The sequence below is a fragment of the Engystomops pustulosus genome, chromosome 11, assembly GCF_040894005.1.
Source record: "Engystomops pustulosus chromosome 11, aEngPut4.maternal, whole genome shotgun sequence".
Taxonomy (NCBI): domain Eukaryota; kingdom Metazoa; phylum Chordata; class Amphibia; order Anura; family Leptodactylidae; genus Engystomops; species Engystomops pustulosus.
In genome coordinates this window covers 11,712,076-11,737,177 of record NC_092421.1, presented here as the reverse complement: position 1 = coordinate 11,737,177, position 25,102 = coordinate 11,712,076, and the positions used below count along the sequence as shown (strand labels likewise).

The 25,102-nt window shown below is 42.2% G+C and overlaps 1 protein-coding gene across 1 annotated transcript in view; it reads left to right on the top strand.

Moving 5' to 3' along the window:
* The window catches only part of CLCF1 (cardiotrophin like cytokine factor 1), a 39,391-nt gene extending 15,780 nt beyond the window's left edge, over positions 1–23,611 (top strand). The window contains exon 3 of the mRNA XM_072130413.1: positions 18,779–23,611. Within this exon, the coding sequence (XP_071986514.1) occupies positions 18,779–19,270 (492 nt within the window). The 3' untranslated portion in view covers positions 19,271–23,611. The remainder of the gene's footprint in view (positions 1–18,778) is intronic.
* The last annotated feature ends 1,491 nt before the right edge of the window (positions 23,612–25,102 follow it).

Sequence of the window (25,102 nt, the reverse complement as noted above, 5' to 3'; positions counted from 1 at the left end):
GAGGTCCTCCTGCTGGACCCACCATTCTTCTTGTACTGAGAGAGAAGCTATTGTGATAGTCTGAATTTCCCCTCCTTCTTTCAACTGTATTTGTGGCCTCAGGCGGCGGATACAATTGAAAGATGTGGAAGAACAGGTAGCGATAAGTTGCTGCTTAAATTGCCATGTTGGCACTTAACGGTAAATAAGTGAATTTTGGTTGTAGTTTGGGCACTCTGTCTCTAAAAGGATCGCAATTACTGTTCTAAGGGCATTAAAACTGACTTTCCCCAATTTATCAGAAGACTTGAACCCCTTCCAAATTCCTGTATTGTTTCGATAACATAATCCAAAACTATATTCGGGTCCCTTAGATATAACACCATATCATCTGCGTATAACGCAATTTTGTCCTCTCTCCTTGCCAACTCCAAACCCCTCAATGTTGGGGTCAGCACTAATTTTAATTGCCAAGGGCTCATTTGCCATTGCATAGAGCATGGGGGGAGGGGGGGCAGCACTCAATAAATCCCTCAAATAAGCATTTAAATCCACAATATGGGATTTGATTGCCGCCCCCTGTGAAATCATCAGGGGGGAGGGGAGATCGGTTACTATGACAGCCCATAACCCGCGTATTACAATGTGCGATGTGTAAAATCCCCATATGCTGCCATACTGTAGCATGACAGTATATGGTAACCTAGGGTTAAGGTCTGAACAATAGTAAAAAAAAAAAAAAATTAAAAAAAAAAATTGAAATTAAAAAAAATGTATATTCAAATCACCCCCCTTTCCCTAGAAGTCCTATAAACATAAATAAACATTCAAAGTCATAAATATGTAATGTATCCCCGCATCCCAAAATGTCTGATTAATCAATATATAATATAACGTTTTTTCCCGGCGTTTAACCCTTTAACGGAAAATAGCGCCCAAAGTAAAAAAAAATTTTGTAGAGTCCTCGAAATGGCAGCATTGAAAATGTCATCAAAAGTTGCAAAAAATGACACCACCCACAGCTCCGTACACCAAAGTATGAAAAAGTTATTAGCGCCAGAAGATGGTAAAATCAAAAAACAAAAACATTTTTGTACAGGAGGTTTTGAGTTTTGTAAATGTATGAAAACATTATAAAACCTGTACAAATTTGTGATCCCCGTGATCGCACCGACCCAAAGAATAAAGTAGACATGTCATTTGGAGCACACAGTGAAGTCCAAGTCCACAAGAAAATGGCGCAAATGCATTTTTTTCACCATTTTCACTGAATTTGGATTTTTTTTCTCCCGCTTCCCAGTACACGGCATGGGATATCTAATACCATCACTATGAATGGGAATTTGCTACACAGAAAACAAGCCGTCACACAGCTCTTTATGTGTAAAAATAAAAAAAGTTCTAGATTTTTGATGGTGGGGGGTGAAAAATAGAAATGCAAAAGCAATAAAAACACCTGGTCGTTAAGGGGTTAAGCCGGGAGATTGGTCGATAGGACTCCACCATTAATAGATCTTTATCCATCTTTTTGCTAAGTACAATATTTGCCTGGTTCATAGTCTCCGTGAGACATTTACTTCCAGCTGAATTCTTAAAAATTCTGGCCAAAGCAGGTGCTAACACTTAACACTTTACACACTAAACGGTAAACCATCATTTCGCCCAGGTCGCTGCTTGTAGCACATTTGCAGTCAGTGATTTTATCCCATGAATTCTTCATGCACAGCGTGGGGTAGCTGTAGCAATGACGGCCGCTAAGTCTTCATTTTAGGGGAGGCCTAATTTTTGGGGGGAATCTTATTTTCAGGAAAACGGGGGTAGCTGATCTTGGGTCTTCATTCTTTCCAATAGCTCAAAATGGAGTAATCACCATTGCCCCTACTTCAGTAAAGTACAATTTTGATCCATGAAGTTAACACTACAGTGCCAGGGGCCCATCAGTAACATTCAATCTCGGGGCCCACCTTTGCAGAGCCACATTTTGTTGTATAGTCTATCCATATAAATACTTAGGACGGTTGAGATGCTGAATATCTGAATGAAGTAAATTGAGGATATCCTCTCCAGCACTACTAATACAGGGTCTGGGGGCCCACCGGTGGATCCACCTGCTCACCTGTGTGCCAGTCATTGCCGTCCCCATTATCTATAAGGCCTCTGCTATATATGGGACATTGGGCAAGTTTCCCTGGTTTGTCCATGCTTGGTTTTGATGGGACATTTCCGTTAAAAGGTCTTTAGTGAATTTGCAACTTTTTTTTACAAAGAAAAATCACAAAAAAAGATTCAAAAAGATCAAAGCTATTTCCTATGCCTGGTCAGGGGCAGGTGTGGTATTGCAACAAAATTCGCAACATCTGGAATCAGGTGATAAACTCAGGGAACTACAGAAAACTCGACAGAAAAGTTCAGATGCCCAGCCAGCTGCTCCAATCATCTCGGAGAGTGACGAGGGGTCTGACAGAGGTGCCTCGGACTCCATCGGACACCCCATTCTTGTGATCAGCAAGGGCCTAACTTGTTTGTTGGGAAAGCAGAATCTTAACCTTAAGCAGAATCTTACTCCAGTTTTTTGGAGTGTCTTAAGAACACTTTAGATATCTTCTGCAAATCAGATTTATTAAAGTGTCTCAGACAGCTTGATAAATGTGGAACATGAGGTGTTAATTCATGGAGTGGATCAGCGAGTGAGGCTGTAGTAAAGGAGTGTAAGAAAATAGGACCTGGAGTGATGTCACAAGCAGGTGACTCCTCACATGCTTCAGGTCGGCCAATTACAAACATGCTGTCCTGATTCATATGAATGTCCTCAGTGCTCTGGCCTCAGTGCCCTTAGCTGATGTCACAACAGGAAGTGTCGCTCACTTCAGGAATAGCTGAATATGATTTATAAGAAGGGCTGTTGGATATACCAGGCTGTATCTAAGGCTAGGAAGAAGCCAGTAGCAGAATCCAGTTATCGGTGGCATTGTTTTTATGGGTTTTTTTAGGCACAACTACTTTTCCATGTGTACTGTTCACCTGAAACTGGAAACCTAGGATTGGCACAATTATTTGTCTTTAAAGTTCACCTGGTTTGGGATGTGTACCTCTTGATTTGCAATTAAAAAGTAAATAAAAAAATTCACAAAAATAGTATAGGGTGGGGCTAGCAATTACAGATATTTTGCCAAAAAACGGATCAAACAATCTTTTAAATGTCTACGGAAACAAGCACATGACATGTCTTTCTATGCTGACATTCCACCAGATATCAAACACATAGCAAGGCTACCTAAAATGTTCATGGAGATCTACCATCAATTTCATGCATGATAATCTCATAGATCCAGGCACCAGGACTGTAGTATCTTCTTATATTTGTTATCCATGTTCTCCTTCCTTCTCAAATCAACTGTTAATATTATGCTAACAGAGAAAGTGGCTCACTACATAAGTGCTGAGGATGTGGGGGTGATAAAGTGTAACAGTTAGTAAAGCCGGATCACAGGGTAGTCCCTAAGGCTCATTAGAATAATTTAAGTTGAGGAACAAGGCCATTAATAACAAATATAAAAAGTTTACCACAGTTCCGGTGCCTGGATCTATGCGTAAGTGTCCCTGGTTTATCATGAGTCAGAAGGTAAGAGTTTGCCAATATAGGCGTGTAGGGAGACTTAAAACCATTGATGCTCCACTAGGGAATTATGGGAAGTATGCAAATATGTTTTCCAAGGTGTAAAATGGAAAACATAGATTTCCTTACACAAATTTAACCAATTTTTTGGACTATTTAATTTCATAAGATGGTGATGGGTTTGGTGATGTCCCGATGGGACAAGCTCTTTCGTTTTCTTTAGTATCATCTTCAATAGTCTGGCATGCAGGACTCCAGAACTATCCAGAAAAGAGATTGAATGTGATGAGTTGTGAGGAGCTGGATATGACATTGCACCAGTCGGGGTGTAGTTATGTCTATCAGGCATGTTTATAAATATTATGGATGTCTGCAAACAGCCTTCTGGCAGATACAGAACTCCATCACCTGCGTCTGAGCGTGCACCATTCATCCGGCTTCATAGCTCGCATTAAGCCTGTTTGATATTTTCACAGCAACATAAAATTCTGAAAATAGGAAGCCAGCATTTTGGGGCTCATTCACTAAAGGTCACGCCGTGCATTTTAATCAGACTGTCCCCGTTCTTCATGGCTAAAACGGGAACCTGTCAGGGAACCTTTCACCACGTTTTTCACATATACAACTGGTGGCAGGTTTCTTTAGAGCCCTAGTAACTATCTGACACCCTGCTTTTAGCTAAAAATAGTTTCCCTCAGATCCCCATAAAATCAGAGTTAGAATCTTGCCTGGTATCTATGCATCTTTGGAACCAGTCAAGAGGGCGTGGCCTAATGTCATGTGACCAGGGTGACATCATCACAGTTCGTTAAGCTACTTACGCCATATATATATCTGACCACATAAAACAATCACAGCAGCCTGCATGGACTTCTACTCCTCTCCCTGCAGGTTTCTGTGATTTCATGAGATATATGCTTGGTGTACAGTTTTCTAATGATAAAGGACCTGTGATGATGTCATCCTGGTCACATGACATTATAGCTGCATGCAGATATAGGATGGGGAGGAGCTGCTGGATTCAGCCGAATGAGGCAAAGCCCACCTTGACTCGCTGTAGCCATGCTTAGATACCAGGTAAAACTATAAAGTTGAATATATGGGAATCTCAGGGGAATAATTTTTAACTAAAAGAAAGATGTCAGGTAGTTACTAGGGATCTATGGGAAACTGTCACTACCTGTTTTTGGGGAAAATGTGGTGACGGGTTCCCTTTAAGAAGTGTGTGTGCTGCAATTGTGTTACAGGAAACCCTTTTGTTGTGCAGCTGGGCTGCTTCCATGTGACGCAAATTGGGGGGCATGTCATCGGACAGTCCGACTGATTCGGCTGAGCGCCGTATTTAACTTTTAAATTGTGTTGTATGCCCTATGTCAAAAAAGATGGTGAACTCCGTCAGAACTGAGCGGGGAAGCGACACATTCAGGATTTCAGGTGCACAATCTAAATAATTTCCCCCCAGGGGATCAATAAAGTTGTATTGTATTGTATTAGTGAATTACAGACAAAGAATGCACTTTCAGTGAACTCTGGTGACCCTGTAAGTAAATGTACCCCTTTGTCTTTAAAAATTTCGCAAAATCTTTATTTTAGATCCAATAAAAATATTGGCAACCAAAGTCACAGTAACCTATCTAGCATGTACATTGTGTACATGGAGGCTGCATGAGCTCACATCTAATCTCCCTGTGTGTGGTTACACAGCTCTGAGAAGGGAGGATTAACCGCTTCACTTTCAACTCATAGCATACTACAACCAGTGAGATAGCTGGAAGGATTAACACCACAGCTGTGTAACAGACAGAGAGGAGAAACACCCATCCTGTAGGCAGGTTAGGCATAGCAATGTAGACAGGGACGGGTTTAGACAAAATGGGGCCTGGGCAGTGGGGCCCCAAAATAAAATTTTTATGAACAGTCACATTCAGTAATATTTCTCCCTGTAGCCCTGCACAATAATAACACTTTGTAGTTACACATAGTAGTATGGTAAGGCAATGTGTGAAAATTGATGATAGAAGATAAAGATGATAGAGATTCATAGATGCAAAAAATACAGTATAAGGATATGCCTGGGAGAGAAGGTCACCTCCTGGGATACATAATCTGCCCACAAAAGTCCACAAGCAGGGGGCCCCCACAGGGGTCCCTGGGCAAATGCCCAGTTTGCCGCCCTCTAACACCGGCCCTTAACAAAGAAGTAACATTGTAACTAAGGGGAACATTGCAGTTGGTCTCCTTACAAACTAATACGAATTTCTTAATGAAGTAAAGTAGAAAAGTTTTTGCAACACTCAACTACAAATATCCAAAATCATCTGAAATGATGGTTATGTTTTAACTACCAAAGCTTCATCGACTTACCTATTGTCTACATGGCTATTAGCAGCATGCAATGACTGCTGCCAAGATAAATACAATTATGGGATGTATGAAGAGTGGCATAGATGTTCATGATAAGGATACACACATGCTATAACTGTGTACAATTTTGGGCACCAGCGTATAAGGACGTTGTGTAACTGGGGCAGGTACTAAGGTCAATAATGTAATTAGGGAAATGGGTTAGTTGAAAATTTTGAGTGATAACTTTTTTGCTTCATTCTGAAAAAAAAAAAAAAAATTTTCCATCAAAGTTTGACATTTTCAGATTTCCAGGCAGATAGTCAGACCACCCAAATAACTTGATAACTAACATCTACCGAATGTCTGCTTTATGTTTCCGTGGTTTTTTATGCGTCCTTTCATATTTGTAGAAGGTTATGACGCTTAGAACTTTTTCACGTTTTCTTGAGAATCACCAAGATTTACATTTTTAAGGGAACTGCTGGACTTTCAAGTGACTTTTAGAGGCCTAAAAAATAGTAAAACCCCATGCATTAACCCATGACAAACTTTTACAAATGTTGTGTAACCCTTTAAGTGTTTCACTTGGGTTAAAACAAAATGGAAATGCAATTTTAAAATTGTACATTTTTTACTAAATGAATGTATTTTCTAAAAAGTGTAGAAATTCTCAAAGGATAAAGTGCCAAAATGCACTTCAAAGTGTGTGCCAGTACCCCATGTGTGGTGGTAACCTTCTGTGACACGGCAGGGCATTGAAGAGAAGGATTGATATTCGGAGCCAATTGGTTTCATCACATTGTACAACCTATAAATCGATGTAAATATTTTTTGCAGTGTGGACATGAGGGTTTATTTTTTGTGGGAGGAGAAGCACTTTACAGATTCTTCAATTTGGGGCATCTGTATCTTATTGATGAGAATTAACTAAGTGTTTCTGGGTGGCGGAAAAAAAATTGATTCTTGTTTTGGACTTTTAGCATATTTGGGGGTGCCGTTCACCATACCATGATAATAATACATTATATGTATTCTGTACATCACTACGATTACAGTGATGCCTCATTTATCCAGTTTTGTTCGCCCAATTTTATTTAATGGAAAAAAAAATGGAGAATCTCAACTTTTGTTTTATTCAGTTGTCAGAGCTGGAGGATGGCTTATTTTTGTGGCCACATTTTGTAACCTTTTATGATGCCTTTTTAGAACATTTTTTTGTGAAGGGATTTGATGAAAATGTTTTGGGAGGTCATGTGACAGTGCTCTCTTTGTGTAGCTGGTGGAAGAGCAGCAGGTAAAGAAAAGACTTGAAAGGCCATGGCACCGCCGAGAACATCATTTTTATTCAATAAAATGTGCATTTTGTGTTTCTGCTTCATACGAAAGCATCGGCTTTATCATCAGGCCCTATCAGGCTTCTGACACAAGTAAATCCATAAATTTGTGACTTTTCCACCCTCCCAGCAAAGTTAGCAGCGCAAGAATATTTTAGTGTTGCACCTGATATTTCTTTAAAAACTTTACGGAAAAACTACGGAAGAGTTTGAGACTTTTGAATAAAAAGTTGCAAAAACCCCATAGACTCAGCTGCCTGATATATCAACCTCTAAGATAATCAAACAAGACCAAAAACCATAAAAATAAACTAGAAAAGATGCGCACAAATGTCCTGACTAAAATAAATGACCCCCCATGGACTGCAGAGGGCAGCATGGTGAGAGCAGGGATATGCTGCAGCTTTCAAAGGAGGCAACTACATGCAGAGATATGTCTAATAGAGGATATTTAATGAAAAATGGCCAACCCCTTTAAAGTTCCTTATACTTGTAGTAATGGCTTCCTCATTTAAATGACTTCACCCTTTGTCCCTTTGGGTCTTACACACACACATATTTATTCTGTTTAAAGGGTTGCTGTCTTTTGTGCACTCGTCTTGTTCGGTGATAATGGGGCACATTTACAAATTTTCATCGAGTTTCCAGAATTTTTCCTTTTTGTCCCGAATTGCCTTGGGTTTTTGGCCACGCGATCGGATTGTGGTGCATCGGTTCCGGTTTTCATGTGACACAAATCGGGGGGGCGTGGCCGTCAGACAACCCGACTGATTCGGACAAACCGTTGGAATTTAAAAATGAAATTGTGTCGCAAGATCAGCACTCACATGCACCGGGAAGAAGAAGGTGAACTCCGGCGGACCTCAGCGGGGAAGCGACACATGCAGGAAATTGGACGAACGATCTTAGTGAATTGCGGCAGCTCCAAATCCTCGTCGGACATTCCGGATTGGCGGCGTCAACGGGACAGGTAAGTAAATGTGCCCCAATATGTTATATTATCAATATGATAGTAACCAACTCCAGCCATGGACCTCTCCTCATAGTGGTTGTCTTCAATGACAAATTTTACTCTCCAAAAAAATTGTAACCACTCCAAAGGGCTCTGTTATAGAAAACAACAATCATAGAGGAAGATAAAAAAGGACATCTGTTGTAACAGATCTTCCAATTTAGCATTTTTATAGTACACCTTCTCTTCCTCATACCTATCTTAGTATCTGCCCCCCTTATCATAAATCATCTCCTCTGTAATCTACAAGGGTCCGTTGAACTCTCTTCAAAAGTGAAAAACTTAAGAGACTACAAAAGAGCACTACGATCGGTATCGTTTTTTCAGATCATGGACCTATTTTAAGAACCTGGTGTCAACATTTCTGTAAATTTCTTAGAAGTGATTATAAATGAGTCTCCGAAATGGAAAGTAAACTTTGAGCCCATAAATGGTACCATGCCTGAGGCCTAGCAGAGCCTTAATTTTGTACTTTAAACCACAAGTCTGGTTGCCAGCACGAGAGTCCTATTTGTACTCATGGCACAACAGTGCGGTCTCGAAAATGAGACTGATCCTGGTGTTTATTTGTTTCAGGAATGTCCGTGCATAAACATGAAAGCTCAGTGTGTAGAGCTCCATATACTTTGTGTGTACACACAGATACACTTACACAACTACACATTCCCCTGAGGCAACAATCAGCCATTGTGTATACAAAGGGTAGGCGCAAGGTGTCATTGGATCCATGTATCTATGACTATGCTGACATAAACACTCACTGGTGTATATACACACATTCAGCAATAATTATCTCTCCAAGGTCGCTCCTCCTTCTGCTTTCCAACTCATTTTCTTCTCGTTTTTCTGCATCTCTCTTTACACTACTGGGAACTGGCCACAACATCCTTGGGGTCTGATTGTGTAATGAGTGGATCTGTCTACTTTATACTGTCAATGTATATAGTATGCTAAAAAAAAAAGGCCAAAATCATTACAGGCAGTCCCCGGGTTACGTACAGGATAGGTTCTGCAGGTTTGTTCTTAAGTTGAATTTGTATGTAAGTCGTAACTGTATACTTTATAATTGTAACCCCAGCCAAAAATTTTTTTGGTCTCTGTGACAATAGGATTTTAAAAATGTTGGATTGTCATAAGAACCAGGATTAACAATAAAGCTTCATTACAGACACAAAATCGGAAATACCGATCGCAAATCGGAAATATTCGGGTAACACGTCGGGAAAACGTGAATCGGCCCCTTAGTAAATGACCCCCTGTGTGTTATAGTACAGGTGCACCTCAAGGTACAGTCCTCATTACCGATGAGAACGACAGGGAGCACAGAGAATCGACCCAGGGATTTGTAGATTGATGCCAGCAAAACCACCTTAGGATAAATGGTGGTAGGACGAAGGAGATGGTGGTGGACCAAGCACAGTCCTCCCTCTCAACAAATGGCCACCCAGGGGACTGACATTGAGGCAGTGAAGTCCTATAAGTAATTGGGTGTCCTCCTCAACAATAAACTGGAGTGGGCAGAGAACATAAACGCACATCACAGGAGGGGTCAGAGCCGGCTATACCCACTGGGAGGGCTGAGGGCATTCGGAGTGCGGGGGGGGGGGGGGTCTTCTTAAGACCTTCTTCAACTCTGTAGTGGCATCATCTTCTTTGGTGTAGTCTGTTGGGGAAGCAGCATCTCAGCGAGGGAGAGGAGCAGACTGGACAAACTGATCAGGAAAGCCAGTTCTGTCCTCTTGACACTGTGCAGGTGGTAGCTGAGAGGAGGACACTGTGCAGGTGGTAGCTGAGAGGAGGACACTGTGCAGGTGGTAGCTGAGAGGAGGACACTGTGCAGGTGGTAGTTGAGAGGAGGACACTGTGCAGGTGGTAGCTGAGAGGAGGACACTGTGCAGGTGGTAGCTGAGAGAAGGACACTGTGCAGGTGGTAGCTGAGAGGAGGACACTGTGCAGGTGGTAGCTGAGAGGAGGACACTGTGCAGGTGGTAGCTGAGAGGAGGACACAGTGCAGGTGGTAGCTGAGAGGAGGACACTGTGCAGGTGGTAGCTGAGAGGAGGACACTGTGCAGGTGGTAGCTGAGAGGAGGACACTGTGCAGGTGGTAGCTGAGAGGAGGACACTGTGCAGGTGGTAGCTGAGAGGAGGACACTGTGCAGGTGGTAGCTGAGAGGAGGACACAGTGCAGGTGGTAGCTGAGAGGAGGACACAGTGCAGGTGGTAGCTGAGAGGAGGACACAGTGCAGGTGGTAGCTGAGAGGAGGACACTGTGCAGGTGGTAGCTGAGAGGAGGACACTGTGCAGGTGGTAGCTGAGAGGAGGACACTGTGCAGGTGGTAGCTGAGAGGAGGACACTGTGCAGGTGGTAGCTGAGAGGAGGACACTGTGCAGGTGGTAGTTGAGAGGAGGACACTGTGCAGGTGGTAGCTGAGAGGAGGACACTGTGCAGGTAGTAGCTGAGAGGAGGACACAGTGCAGGTGGTAGCTGAGAGGAGGACACTGTGCAGGTGGTAGCTGAGAGGAGGACACAGTGCAGGTGGTAGCTGAGAGGAGGACACTGTGCAGGTAGTAGCTGAGAGGAGGACACTGTGCAGGTAGTAGCTGAGAGGAGGACACAGTGTAAGTTGAAGTCTATTCTGGAGAATAGCTCCCATCCCTTACATGAGACTGTGGTGGCATTGGGGAGCACCTTCAGTGACCGACTGCTTCACCCCAAGTGTGAAAGGGAGCGATATCGAAAGTCATTCCTCCCGAACAAACAAGGCCCAATAGAAGAAACCTGTGCCCACCACCCAACCAGTCCCTGCAGGTCCCATCTACAGACTGAATATCAAACTGATGATCATTGCTTGTTGTCTTTTTTGTCTTTTTTATCTTTTTCATTTTGTTCATTTATTATTGTTATGTCACGGCTTGTACTGTGCTCTTTCTGCTGCTGTAACGCTGTGGATTTCCACACTGTGGGAGTAATAACCGATTATCTTATATTACAACAATACAGGTATCACCATTCAGTCAATAAAAGGATTCCGGCTCATTCAATATGGACTCGTAACTGTGCACGGAAAATACCCTGAAAACCTCAGGCAAACAGCACATAAAGACAAGAAAAGTATCCAGCATCTTGATAGTCATGCAATTAACGCTTTTATTGTGGTTTTTTCACAAATTGGGGCACATTTACTAAGGTTGTCGGAACTTCACTAAAAGTGCTCTGCCGGTGTATAATGCTCGGTGCGACAGATTCATTAAGAACGTGCGCCAGAAATCATGAATCTGTCACTTCCCCGCACTGGCCCAATAGAGTTCACCAACGTTTTTGTGCTGCACCTTTAACGTCGACAGACTTTGCATGTTAAATAAGCCAGTCGGACCGAGTGCCGGAACGCCCCCTAATTTGGATCTCACGGTGGCTAGTGCACCTGCGCCGCAAAGTGTCGCGTGCGACACAATGGTGGCACGGACACGTCTTAAATACCTGTGCAAGCAGTTTACACCTAAAAGAACGTACAAAGTCCGCCAGAAAACTGTCGCAAAGCACTTAGTAAATGTTCCCCCTTACATTGTGGTACACAGATGGAATACAGCGGATTCTCAGGCCGTGAAGACAAAATGTGTAGGTCTGTACCTGCTTGTAATTCCCTCTGTGTACCAAGATGTAATGTTTTTAAAGACTTCGATAAAGACATTGGGGCATATTTATAATATGGCGCTGCTCGTGCGCCGACGTATGATTGCTCTGCTACTGCTTTTTCACAGCGGGATACATCAAGAGGCTTCAGCCTGAGGCAGGAAGCTGCGCAGCTTTTATTCTACACCAGGCAGGGTCACATATGAAGAGTCGCCAGCAGCAGCAAGTGCGCCGACAGTAACGCCCTGCGCCGACTCACTCGCGGATGGTCGCGCCCTCCACTCGGCTGGCCGTGCCCTAAAACTCTGATAGGTGTAGTGTACATATGTTTTCCACCCCCATGAATCAATACTTTGTAAAACCACCTTTAGCCTCAATGTCAGAAGCAAGTCCATTACTACCAGCTTTGCACATCTAGAGGCTGGAATTACAAACTGCACATGCACAGCCAGGGAATGATAGAGACAAAGAGAGACATCAGCGAGAGGGGGCGGGGCTGGGAAGTGTCGGATGCCAGCAGGAGGTGGGGTGGGCAGAGCACATGGAAGTCAGGAGGCGGGGTAGCTTGACTGCATGTTTAAGATGCCCCACCTCCTTCACTGCCTCTTATCCAGGAATAAAAGTCCTATTGTAAACCATGCAGCGGCTGTGGTATGCGATAAAAGCATGTCAGAAAGACATACAAAGTCTAAAATAAGGTACTGTAAGTGGATTTTATAGGGGTTAATGATGTGACAGGTTCCCTTTAAAGTCCATGTAGTATAAGACCCTTGGAATGTTGTTCACAGTAGAGTTATTTTCTTGCGGAGTTCTTGTCTATCTAGTGCTTTCAATGTGTCACTCAAAAGAAGAGAATATCAATATTTGCAGATGATACTAAGCTCTGTAAAATAACACAGAGGAGGATAATATAATATTACAGAGGGATTTGTATAAGCTGGAGGCTTGGGTGGAGAAATGGCAAAATATGTTAAATGTAGATTAATATAAGGTTATGCATTTAGGATGAGGAAACAACATGTGCAATTAGATATTAAATATTAAAACACTGGGTTAAACTGCAGAGAAAATTGCATCTTCTTGTTACAGCAAATGTTATTGTTTGTACAATGATGCAATTTCCTAATATAGTGTCCATATTAATTCCTAATGGTTTTCTCTGCTTGCTGTAAATTTTTGTCAGGGCCATACATAGAAATCATGGGGCCTATAGCAACAAGTCTGGATTCATCGTCCTCCTGCCTAACAAAAATAAGCAGTGCCACCCTTAATGCATTTATACAGTGCCCCCTGCAGAGCATTGTCTGTCCATTGAATTTATGTACAGCACCCATCTCCCAGCTATATAGTGCCCCCCTTATTAATTTATACATAGCACCCAATGACCAGTTATAGAGTGGCTCCTGGTTAATTTATTTACACCCTCTATTTACATCCTTGATTTCTATACAACGCCCCTAGAATGGGACAGAAAAGAATAGACTCATCGCCTATTGGACCTAGTAGGAAAAGAAGGACCAATATTTGTCGCGCCATGAGTGTTTTTCCCCTAAACCTTTTAGAGCCTGGGTGCCCAAACTTCAACCAAAAGCCACTTATTTATTGCAAAGTGCCAGCACAGCAATTTAAGCAGTAATTTATTTTATCCTTGTTCTTTGACAACTTTCAATCCTTCAGCCTCCTTAAGACACCAACGCAGTTGAAAGGAGGAGGGCAAATTCTCCTATCATTGTAGGAAGATTCTTTGAGTTCTGTCTGGTGAACTTCATGCTGGGGCGATGGCCCAGGTGCCCACACAGAGGGCTCCGAGTGCCGCCTCTGGCACCAATGCCATAGGTTCGCCACCACTGCCCTAAACCATTCCTTTTACTCTGCCCCTTATCACTGTAATCAGCTCTGTCAGTATCTGGAGGATGTCCCGCAAAATACCTCCTGCCGGGTGGGACAAAGACCATACACCGGGGCTTTTCCCCCTGGGATGATTGGGAAGTATATATTTTGAATCCATATGGTTAGGGCTGTACTGATTCTAATGACCCTAACTTACTGAAATATTAAAACTCAATATTAAACTTGCTTCCTTCTCTCACTTTGACTTCTTTGGCATTTCCCTTGGTTAAATGGTGTCTATTCACTTTCTACACCCTAAGCAGAGGTATCTCTTAGTGATGGGTCCATCTCTTTGACGCGAACGATGGAAGTGAACCGATGGCTCACTTAATCCCGCCCCTAATCGTCTCACTACGCCCCCTTTAACCCGATTAAATCTGGTTAAAAGTGGGGTGACTGGCTGGACTAAGGCTCCCTATTATACATGTAATTGGGAGCCGTTCAGGAGCCAGAAGAGCCGGCTCTTCTTAGAGCCTATTGAGACAGATCACTAAGAAGAGCCGGAATTCCCATCACTAGTGTCCCTGCTACATGTGCAGCACATAGTAACTCCCCTTGACCCCTCCTAATTCTCAATCACATGGGCTTGGACTTAACAGTTTATTAAAATAATGCTACAACAGTGCCATCTACTGGCCGGATGTCATCAGGCCAGAGTACACCCCCAGTCAATACTATACCCTGACTATGCCAGATTATACCCCGGGTATACTTTATACCTCCATAGGCCATTTTATACTCCCATCAGTTGTGATATACGCAATAATTACTTATTTTTTTCTATATTTTATTGGGGATTCAGCTCTGGTGAGATAAGTGAGAAACCTGTATTTCCGCACACATCACATCTCTGTGGCTTCATTCCCACATTGAGCTTTTCTGATGCAGTTTTGTAGCAGCTGCGGATCCTAATGAGTGAGAACATATAATGGAGATGCTGCTCCGCCTCTTATTTTTACTCTACTCCTGGTTTGGACATCAAAAAGGGCTTTCTTTAAAAAAACAAACAAAAAAAAACAATTCTTAACTCACCATTCACATTTTATTTATCTGCCATACATAGACATTTCTTACATGTTACATGTTACTGAAAAAGTTGTCTCTGTGTGAAGATAATTTCCCATAAATGTTGCCATTTCGTCCCTTAGAAACAAGACAGTTGTCCTTGGATACAAGTGTTTACATAGATGTGGTGTAAACATTGCGTTCACATCGGGCCACCTTTATTATTAGTGAGGCAGGAAGACACTATCGTTCAGAGTGCACTGGAGCGAGGTCCTCAATAATCTGTTGCATTAACATAAATGTGGTGCACGGTGCGGATGTGCACCAGGACCCCCCTTTGTGTGTTCAGTATTGTGTCACAGTGTGTACAGTGTGTACAGTGCAGCCACAACACAATACTGGTGGTGCACAGTGCGGATGTGCACCAGGACCCCCCTTTGTGAGTTTAGTATTCTGTCACAGTGTGTACAGTACAGCCACAACACAATACTGGTGGTGCACAGTGCGGATGTGCACCAAGACCCCCCTTTGTGTGTTCAGTATTGTGTCACAGTGTGTACAGTGCAGCCACAACACAATACTGGTGGTGCACAGTGCGGATGTGCACCAGGACCCCCCTTTGTGTGTTCAGTATTGTGTCACAGTGTGTACAGTGCAGCCACAACACAATACTGGTGGTGCACGTTGGGGATGTGCACCAGGACCCCCCTTTGTGAGTTTAGTATTGTGTCATAGTGTACACAGTGCAGCCACGACACAATACTGGTGCACAGGTTTCGTAAATACACGTGCAAGAAGTTTGCACATGTATCTATGTGCAATGATCTCCAGAATACTGGCGCAGATTGCTTGACAAATGTGGGCAATTGTTTTTAAAGTAAACGCACTTTAAATCAATGTGTTGTTAACGCTATGCAAATGCAACGTGTGAATGCTGCCTAATATCCAGTGACCCACTACTTGGATGATTTTTGTTTGCAGGCCCTGCTGATTTGCCTGTTTGTGCTCATTTGTTTACATTTTTCACCTGATAAGGCCCTGACGGAAGGCCCATGCACTGTCCTCTCCTTTTTGGGCATTGAGACAGTGGTGTAACTTGAAGCTGATGGGCCCCAGTGCAAAGTCTGTGCCAGGCCCTCTGACTATAATGTATGGTGTATAGTAATAGTCTTCTCATATGGGAAAGTGACACCATAAGGGCCCCCTAAACCTCTTGGGCCCTGGTGCGATCACAACCTCTGCACCCCCTCAAGTTACGCCCCTGCATTGAGGCTATGGTTTTTGTTTGCCAAAGGATACTCCAACAGGATTATTACTTTGTAGATGGTGTTTGTGTAGTTAGGAATGTCATGCCCATCAAGACGCTCACAGGGTTATACCATCAGGGAGAGTTTTGTTTCAAAGCATTTGTCCATTTCATATTGACCTTAGATTTGGTGATAATTTCTGTTGCCTTACAATGGTATGACATGCTGACAGGCAGCCAGAGTCTGGTGGTCATGGATTTGGTACGGATTTGGAGACGAGCGGTGTGCCATGGCCCTAAGAGTGATCTGACTCCGTCCTGATTTGGAACCTGATCTTTTTCTTCGTATTTGTGGTTGCAATTGAGTTGTGGGGCCACTGTTTGCCAATAAGAGTATCTGTTTTGTACTAATAACCTGGGAGTTGTATTTTGTTGTTAACATGTTGTGATCTACTTCTTCCTTTCCGACTCTTTCCCTGTTGTGTCACTTCACCGTTTGGAGTTGAACATCACCTTACGAGCCTAACACGTAACAAATGTGTCTATGAATTTGGCTTGAATTTGTCCAGCTCGGTCTCCAGGTTTGTTGCCAGCGGCATCAGCTTTGAAAGATTGTGGTGCACCCAATGGCCATTCTCTTTAAAATTGTTGTGTTGATTAGGTACTGCCCAGCAGTTTGTATTATTTTATTATTCCACAGAATACAAGACATTATTGTTTTCTGCAGCCTTTAACCTAAACCCCTTTTTGGGACCTTCCATATCGGAGAGCTTGTCCACCCACCTCAGGGGTCTGTTGAGGGATAATGTGCTCAGGCCCGAGTGTCGTTTGTATGTAGGTATAGCATTTGAAAACTGACAGGTATTGCCGGGGTTCTTGGATCTGTCGTTCTCTGGCCAGGTAATTTTATCTTTTCCCTGGCTTGGTTCCTAACTTTTGGTTAAGTGCCCCCTTCTTTCCTTACCGATATTCAATTTCAGGTAATATTTAAAAAGTATTGGGAAATTTGGGATGGACCCCTGGATATTACAACACCCATTCCTTCCCGATTGAGGCAGTTAGAGGCATTTAGGGCCGTCCTCCCAGAGGCAGAGCTTATGAGTATTGGGTGTTCAAGGTCTACATTTATGCTCCTTACATTCACTCAATTTATTGTAGGGCTAAAAATAAATAAGTAAAATCATAAACATGAGTTGTGTTGCCACATTATGTATCAAAATATAAAAACCTTTACTCCCGGAGGTGAACACCATAACAGAAAGGCATTGCACATGCGGGAAACATATTGGATATTGGCCCTAGGCTTGGATATTATTGAATATTGGTTATTGAGATATATTTCTCTCTCTCTTACTTTCTTTCATTTTGCGTAAATTATTATTTGAGAAGGAGTTTTTTGTTTATATCATATATCATATACAAGCATGGGGATGATGTGTCTCTTATAAATTATGGTTTCCTCCTTAAATTTTCTACACCTCGTCAATGCTTTTAGGCTACTAAAAGTCCTACTAAGGACTCTACAGTCCAAAATACGTCAGACCTCATGTCACGTTGTTGTTTGTTTTTAATTTTTTTTTGTATTCAATAAAAAGTGAATTTTATGAAATTTTTCCTCATGTTTGGATGCTGGAGTTCCTATTGGATTTTCTCTTGGGCGTGCTCACAGCTCTGTATACGGAAAATAATTATAAATGATGGGTTTTTGAGGGTGATCATGGAAAGCCCTTAGGGGGGGTTAAGGGGTTAAGATTGCAAACCTACTGAATATTAATAGGACCCTCGTTATCCTTGGGCTTGGAGAATAAAGAATACTTCTTCTCATATGGCGTATAACAATGTTTGTTGTTCCTGCTGAAGCAGCAGCAGCATAGAGTACATTCTAGAGAAGTAGTGAACCATATCAATCAAGCACTAGGTGAGACAGTCCAGCAACATCACTATTGGTCCTCCAGAATCTCATCCTCTAGCACTTCCCCTATTCCTCTTCCATACCCTTCTTTAGGTAGGATGGAACCTGATCCTTAAAGGGAACCCGTCAGCAGAAATTTACCTAATAAACCACTACTAGCAGCTGGCACATCTTCCGGATCATCTGTCTTTCATGGCTCAGTGTGGCGGCATCATCTAGAAAAAACTACTTTGAAGTGAAATGTAAATTGGTTGTATATAGTCAAGGAGGCGGAGATTTAGACACTGAAGTCAAGCTCTCTCTCACTCAGAAAGCCTCTTCACTGTAATTAATGGTTCTGCATTCGGAGACATCACTAACCAGATCTCGATGATTTCTATTAGGCGTTCAGAGCTCCTCACCCTTGTCTTCAGCGTTGAACTCTCCTCCTCCTTGACTTTACACAACCAATTTACTGCTTACTTCAAAGTGGATTTTCTGGATGACGTCACCACATTGGACCATGAAAAAAAAACAAAAAGTAGATGGTGTTACCCTACTTGACAATATTCTGGTAGTGGTTTATTATGCCAACTGCTGATGACAGGTTCCCTTTAAATTCGATGACTTTCTGACAAGAGTCAATGGGGCTTGAACTGAAGGTAAATGATTATTTCAGGATCTGGAGAAGAGAAAAAAAATGAAGTTTTCACTTTAAGCCGGACTTAATCTTCGCATTTCAGTGTTATGTCAGTGACTATCTAATGGAAAACCAATTGACTGGCTGTTCTTTTAACTTTTTATCTTGTGTTTTATTTCTTCTTACAGCTAAACTATCTTGGGCCGCCTTTTAATGATCCCGACTTCAACCCTCCGCGAGCTGTAGGACCAGAAACCATTCCTAGTGCCTCAGTGGACCTCCATATGTGGCGGAATCTGAATGACAGCCTACGACTGGCAGAAAACCACCGGGCGTACAGCGTTCTTCTTTGCTACTTACGTTCCATCGATAGCGAAGTGGCGCGAACTGAACTACGAAGGAGCCTGGGTCGCTTCTGTACCAGCTTACAGGGCCTAGTGGTTAGCATAGCCGGGGTAATGTCTTCGCTGGGCTACAATCCCCCACCTGAACTAGTCACTTCCTCTAGTCCTTCAGGTTTAGGATTTGGGAAGGGTAATGACTTTCTACGCAAGATGGAAGACTTTTGGCTTCTCAAAGAGTTGCAGATTTGGCTTTGGAGGTCAGCAAAGGACTTTAATAGACTAAAGCGAAAAGTACCGGCAGTTGTATCTTTCCGAATGGAATCCCGTGGCTTTTAAAGATAGGGAACTGATGGAGCACAAGCATATCCTAATCTGTATGCAGGAGGGAAGTGTCATCCACCATTATGCCTTCTCTCATACATTTGGAAATATGGTCCTTAGATGGTGTTTAATGTCCTTGTCGATGAGACGATGGATGGGATGTTTAAACTTTACTCTCTATCCATTTAAAGAGCTAAAACGGGATAATGTAGGCTAAGGGACAAGACGTTGACCTAAATGGCAGCAGCCAAAGCCATGATTAACTAAGACAGAAGACGGAGGGTGCAGTTTCTGGTAATGGTATGAGCTCTATCCACCAGCCTTCGGATCGGATAGATTAATGATTTTGATAGATATTGGGGGTTTGGGTTCCCTAATCTTATTTTTTTAAAATGTTTATGGCGATGTTTTATAAAAAAAAAAAAAAAAAACATACACCAAAAGATTGTCACGGTGTAAACCTTTTGTCCACTTTTAGTTCTGCAGTTTTAGGACTTTTGGAGGACCTTCAAAGATCCTGGAAGGACACTTGTATACATATGTGTTGGAGAGCTTGAGGATTTCATGGCAGAAGGTCCTTCTCTTTATTATATTTACAGGGCAATATCACACTTGGCAATTGGTTCAGGTGGTCAAAGGCCCCCTAGAAGCCTTGGGCCCTGGGCGGCTGTCCAAACCACCTATGTTAGAATCCACTACTGCTGGGCAGAAACACAATTATGTTTTACCATCTTTTCAGAGATTTACCATTGTGCAGAAATAGATCCGAACATTGAATTCATAGATCTGAACGATAGAAATAGATCCGAACATTAAATTCATAGTCATTTATCAGTGGTTTATACATTTTTTGGGTGTAATCCTTGCTATGAAATTAATTCAAAGTAATTGGGGCCAATGGGGGAATTCATTATTGGCTTTGTGGCGGTTTGTTCTTTGTTATTTGCAACATGTGCGCCGTATTTATGATGCGTCAGCAACACAGTTTAGCTTATTTTCCGAAGATCACAATATTTTTTGTTGCTCAATTTGGGTGCAGCACTTCATTCCCAAAACATTTCCTGCACTTATAGTCTCCCTAAATTTTTTTGGCGCATAAATAGCAAACAATAAGCAATAGCAAACAACTTCTAAACCCCTCCAAATGTGGTTTCACATTTCTGAAGCTCATATGTTCTTACAGTGCACAAATTATATTATGGCCGTGCACCAAAATATCACATATCACTGCTAAAATCGGGCACCAATAAAAAAACTACTAGCACCAAATATAATGAATGCCCTCCCCATGTGTCCAAATCACCAAATCAAATGTCAGTAGTCGTGTAGTCATCCTTCAACCTTACACTTCTGCATGTGTTGTAATGTCATGGGGGTTCTTTGGTTGCATGTTCCAGCAGTATTTTCACCGTGATGTAGTCATTGTAGTTTTATAACTGCTACGGTCAGTCACCTGTCTGTCAGATACGTTTTTAAAGCTATTTTGTGAAAATACAATTTGTTAAAACTGTTAAAGCGAACTTGTTGCCAGGAGTGGGGAGGGGGAGGGAGCTGGATGGTGGGAAGACTGACAAAGACACACACAGGCTGCAGTTGCCCCCTCTCCTAGGGACTCACCACATGCTGCTGGCAGGGAGCCAGGTAATGTTAAATACATTTTTATAAAGTACTGAAAAGGTTCAGAATGCTGACAAAGGCATTTTTAAATCAGCATAGAATAGATTATTGGTACCTGTCACCACCTAAAAATTACATTCCTGGTGACAGGCTCACTTTAAGTGGGTTTGGGCTTCTATTTGCCTCATTTTTTGAAGACAGTACCAGCAATACTGCTCATACGTCTAATATTTTTACAAATGCCGTTCACATAAACAGAATAAGGGAATGTATCGTGGGGTTATTTGCTGCTTTTTGTGGACTTTTTGCAGTTAATAAGTTGCAGGGGGTGTTTCGGGACAATTGAACATAGAAGCACTAAACTAAAGAATTGTATAGAAAAGGCGGACAGGGAGAGACCAAAAAGCGCTCATAGAGTAGTATTTTGCAGAATGGTAAGAAGATGGTGACATAGTAAGAAAGGAATTGTAATTCTTTTGACCAATGCACCGACATGTAAGACCGTAATTATGAACTGTGACTTTAGAAAAAGCTGTATAAAAAGCTGTAAGGTTACCCGAATATCCTCTCTGGCGTATGCAAATGGCCTTGCAACTTTAAAAATAAAATGTATAAGAATATTGCAGACAAAGTGGCAAAGCCACCTTAATAAATCTGCAGGCAGCGAAGCTCCGATGACTGTTGCACTGAGCCTGCCAAATGATAAATGTCCCCAATGTATAGTATTTGCGCATGTATAGAGTTGTATACTTGTATATATAAATATTTTTGTGGGCTTTACATTGCATTTTGTTGTTCAACACTCTCAAAACTAGGGCAGCTTCATGAGGGACCACAAAGCCAACGTCAATCTTCATCATTTTTGAGAGCTAAAATTTTAGGCCACATTATGTAAACAGCCAGGCTTAGACCAAGTCATCTCTTCTGGTTTCTTTAGTGATCTGGTGGGATCTGGTTGCACTTGGACCAGGTCATATCTTCTGGTTTCTCTAGTGATCTGGTGGGATCTGGTTGCACTTGGACCAGGTCATGTCTTCTGGTTTCTCTAGTGATCTGGTGGGATCTGGTTGCACTTGGACCAGGTCATCTCTTCTGGTTTCTCTAGTGATCTGGTGGGATCTGGTTGCACTTGGACCAGGTCATCTCTTCTGGTTTGACTAGTGATCTGGTGGGATCTGGTTGCACTTGGACCAGGTCATGTCTTCTGGTTTCTCTAGTGATCTGGTGGGATCTGGTTGCACTTGGACCAGGTCATGTCTTCTGGTTTCTCTAGTGATCTGGTGGGATCTGGTTGCACTTGGACCAGGTCATCTCTTCTGGTTTCTCTAGTGATCTGATGGGATCTGGTTGCACTTGGACCAGGTCATCTCTTCTGGTTTCTCTAGTGATCTGGTGGGATTTTGTGCAATATTCAACCAAATCATTCCAAGCACTTTAAGCCATCCTATTTACCACTTCATCTTACTGCAGGAGTTTCATGTTGGTTTTGTTGCTAAGGGTTTATCCAACCAATCACACATAAGTCTTGTATTTGATAAAAATTGGTTAGGTGTCCTAAATAGAGATGAGCGGACCCAACGTTCAAGTTCGCCATTGGGGTTTGGTCACCTGACCTGGACATATGGACATACCTGAACAGCCAATGCAGCAAATGATGGCCCTAACAATCACGGCTATGATTGTCAAGGAGGATACCATGGCCAATCATATTCATGGCTAATTGTTAGCAGCATCCATTGGCCGGATTGGTTGTTCATCTTCCAATCTGGCAATATGCCTGGATCAGGTGGCCAAACGCTGTCCCCGAACTTGAACATCGGGTCCGCTCATATCTGATCCTGAACAATCATTTTGCCTTTTCCAACTTACTGGGGGTGGGGGTGTCTGTGAGTGTTTTTGTGCCAAACAGTAGCATGTTTGTAACTGTGCCATTTTTGTGCCAGTTAGTGACATGCAACTTTTTGGGCATAAAAAACAGACCCATCAGACCAACTGGATCTAGGAAAACTCTTGACTGTCCATAAATTTGTCCTTCTCCAGTAGTGATAATCCATAGGAATTTCACCGATAATGTGAATGCAACTCCCTGCCACTTCATTCATAGGACTGAAACATAGGCAAGTGCATAGCGTTGCAATAAAATGGCAGCATCGTGCATGGCTGCTCTAGTCCAACTCCAGACATGGAACCTTTCTCATGATTGATGGGCGTCTCACCATGAAGGACCTCAATATTCAAACACTGGTTATCTATGTCCTGTGAATAAGTGATAATTTATGACTATGGAAAAGAATTTGTAATCCAACCCTGAATTTCAAGGTGATTCACAACGTTTTTGTGAAATGTAACACTGCCGAACCTAGGAACCAATGGAGTTAGGGCTCATAATAGACCATACACGATTGAATGTGTGTCCATGTACAACCTACACTTTTACAGTTTAGTGTATTTTTAGAATGGAAACAAAAACAAAGTTAAGCTTAATTTACCCCATCAATCTGATTATAGATAGCCAGACAAGGATGGTTCTGTGATGGTTCTGTGAAGGTTCTGTGATGGTTCTGTGGCCTGCTCTCCACTTTCAAAATACAGTCCAAGGTTTCGGAAATGACAGATTTTTCCCACAGTGAAAAGATTTAGTTTACCTTGTAACTTTTTGGTTAGAATCCATTATTTTTCAATGCTTAAAGTGAAACCATCATTTGAGATAATTCTTATATTGTCTGGGGGTGGGGGGGGGGGGGGTTGATGAACATTTTTCTAATATACTTCATTAGCAAATTCTCCTTAGTTTCCAAAAAAAATTATGCCCCCCCCCTCCCATAGAGATCTGTATTCCAGCCTGTACACTGTGTGTCTATGGAGGCTGCATGAGCTCACATCTAATCTCCATGTGTTTGGTTACACAGCTCTAATAATGGAGGGTTAACCCATTCACTTATATAGCTCCTCAAGCTCCTCCTTCCAATAAAGATGTGTTTTTCTGCCTGTACAGTGTGTGTCTATGGAGGCTGCATGTGCTCATATCTAATCTCCCTGTGTTTGGTTACACAGCTCTGTCAAGGGAGGATTAACGCCTTCACTTTCAGCTTGATATTTGAATATAGCGCTCATAGCATACTACAGCCAGGGATAAAGCAAGGTTAACACTCACAGCTGTGTAACAGACAAAAAAAGGAGAGAGTGATCTGTCTTCAATATGAAAGATTTGCCATAGTAACGGAGATGTGACATTGTAACTAAGGGGCACATTGCAGTCTGTTTCTATACAAACTAAGGAGAAATTCAGAAATTCTTAATGAAGTATAGTAGAAAAAAGTTCACTCCCCCCCCCCCCCCCACACACAGACACAATATCAGAAATCATCTGATATGATGGTTACTCTTTAAGAGTCCGTAGGTGGTCTCACACAATGTCAGAACTATTCTAGTGTGTACACACAGATAACTGTCCAGCTGTAAGTGTCCACACACACTGGACTCCCAAATATTGCTAATCTCCCGAATTTCTTCTTATTACAGACTGATGGCAGATCACACTGCATCTTCTCCAAGATCCTTTATGTCATATCTCATTTGGTATCCATATGCCGCTGGTTATTGTATATCTGTATGTTGTGTGCAAGCCCTGTTTTTCTTCTATGTATGTACATATTTATTTATTACATTTGAGATGTTATTTATTTTCTCTTTTGTATTTATTGAGGTATCCCCAGAGATACTGCACTTACAGGTATACAAAGACTGCTTATATATTGCCTTTTCCTATGGTATTACCCTATGCCTGTGGTGAGGTCTGACTGTATATATCTAAATTGGTTCATTCTTACTATCCGTTGTATTGGCGTCCATCACTAGTGTGACCCATGGTAACATAGAGGTAGGTCTCTGTATATGTACACACTAGTCCTAGAGTTATACATGTCCCGGAATGTATAGATAATGTACTCAATAGAGCAGTTCTAGTGGTATGGATACAGGCGGAGTGTTTAATAAAGTGATTATTCTTTACCTTTGTGCTTGTGTAATCCTGTTTATTTCTGGCATGTAAGTAATACACCTGTGTGGATTAAACCGTGCGACTCTTTGAGGCAGAAAATGAAATCATTGCCCTTCTCATTCCTTAACGGAACCTCCACCCAGTGTCAGATTTCCTACTTTCAGCCAAGATTCCTTGAAGCAGATGAAATCGAGTCCATGATGCAATTGATAGAGGAAATCTTTCTTGAT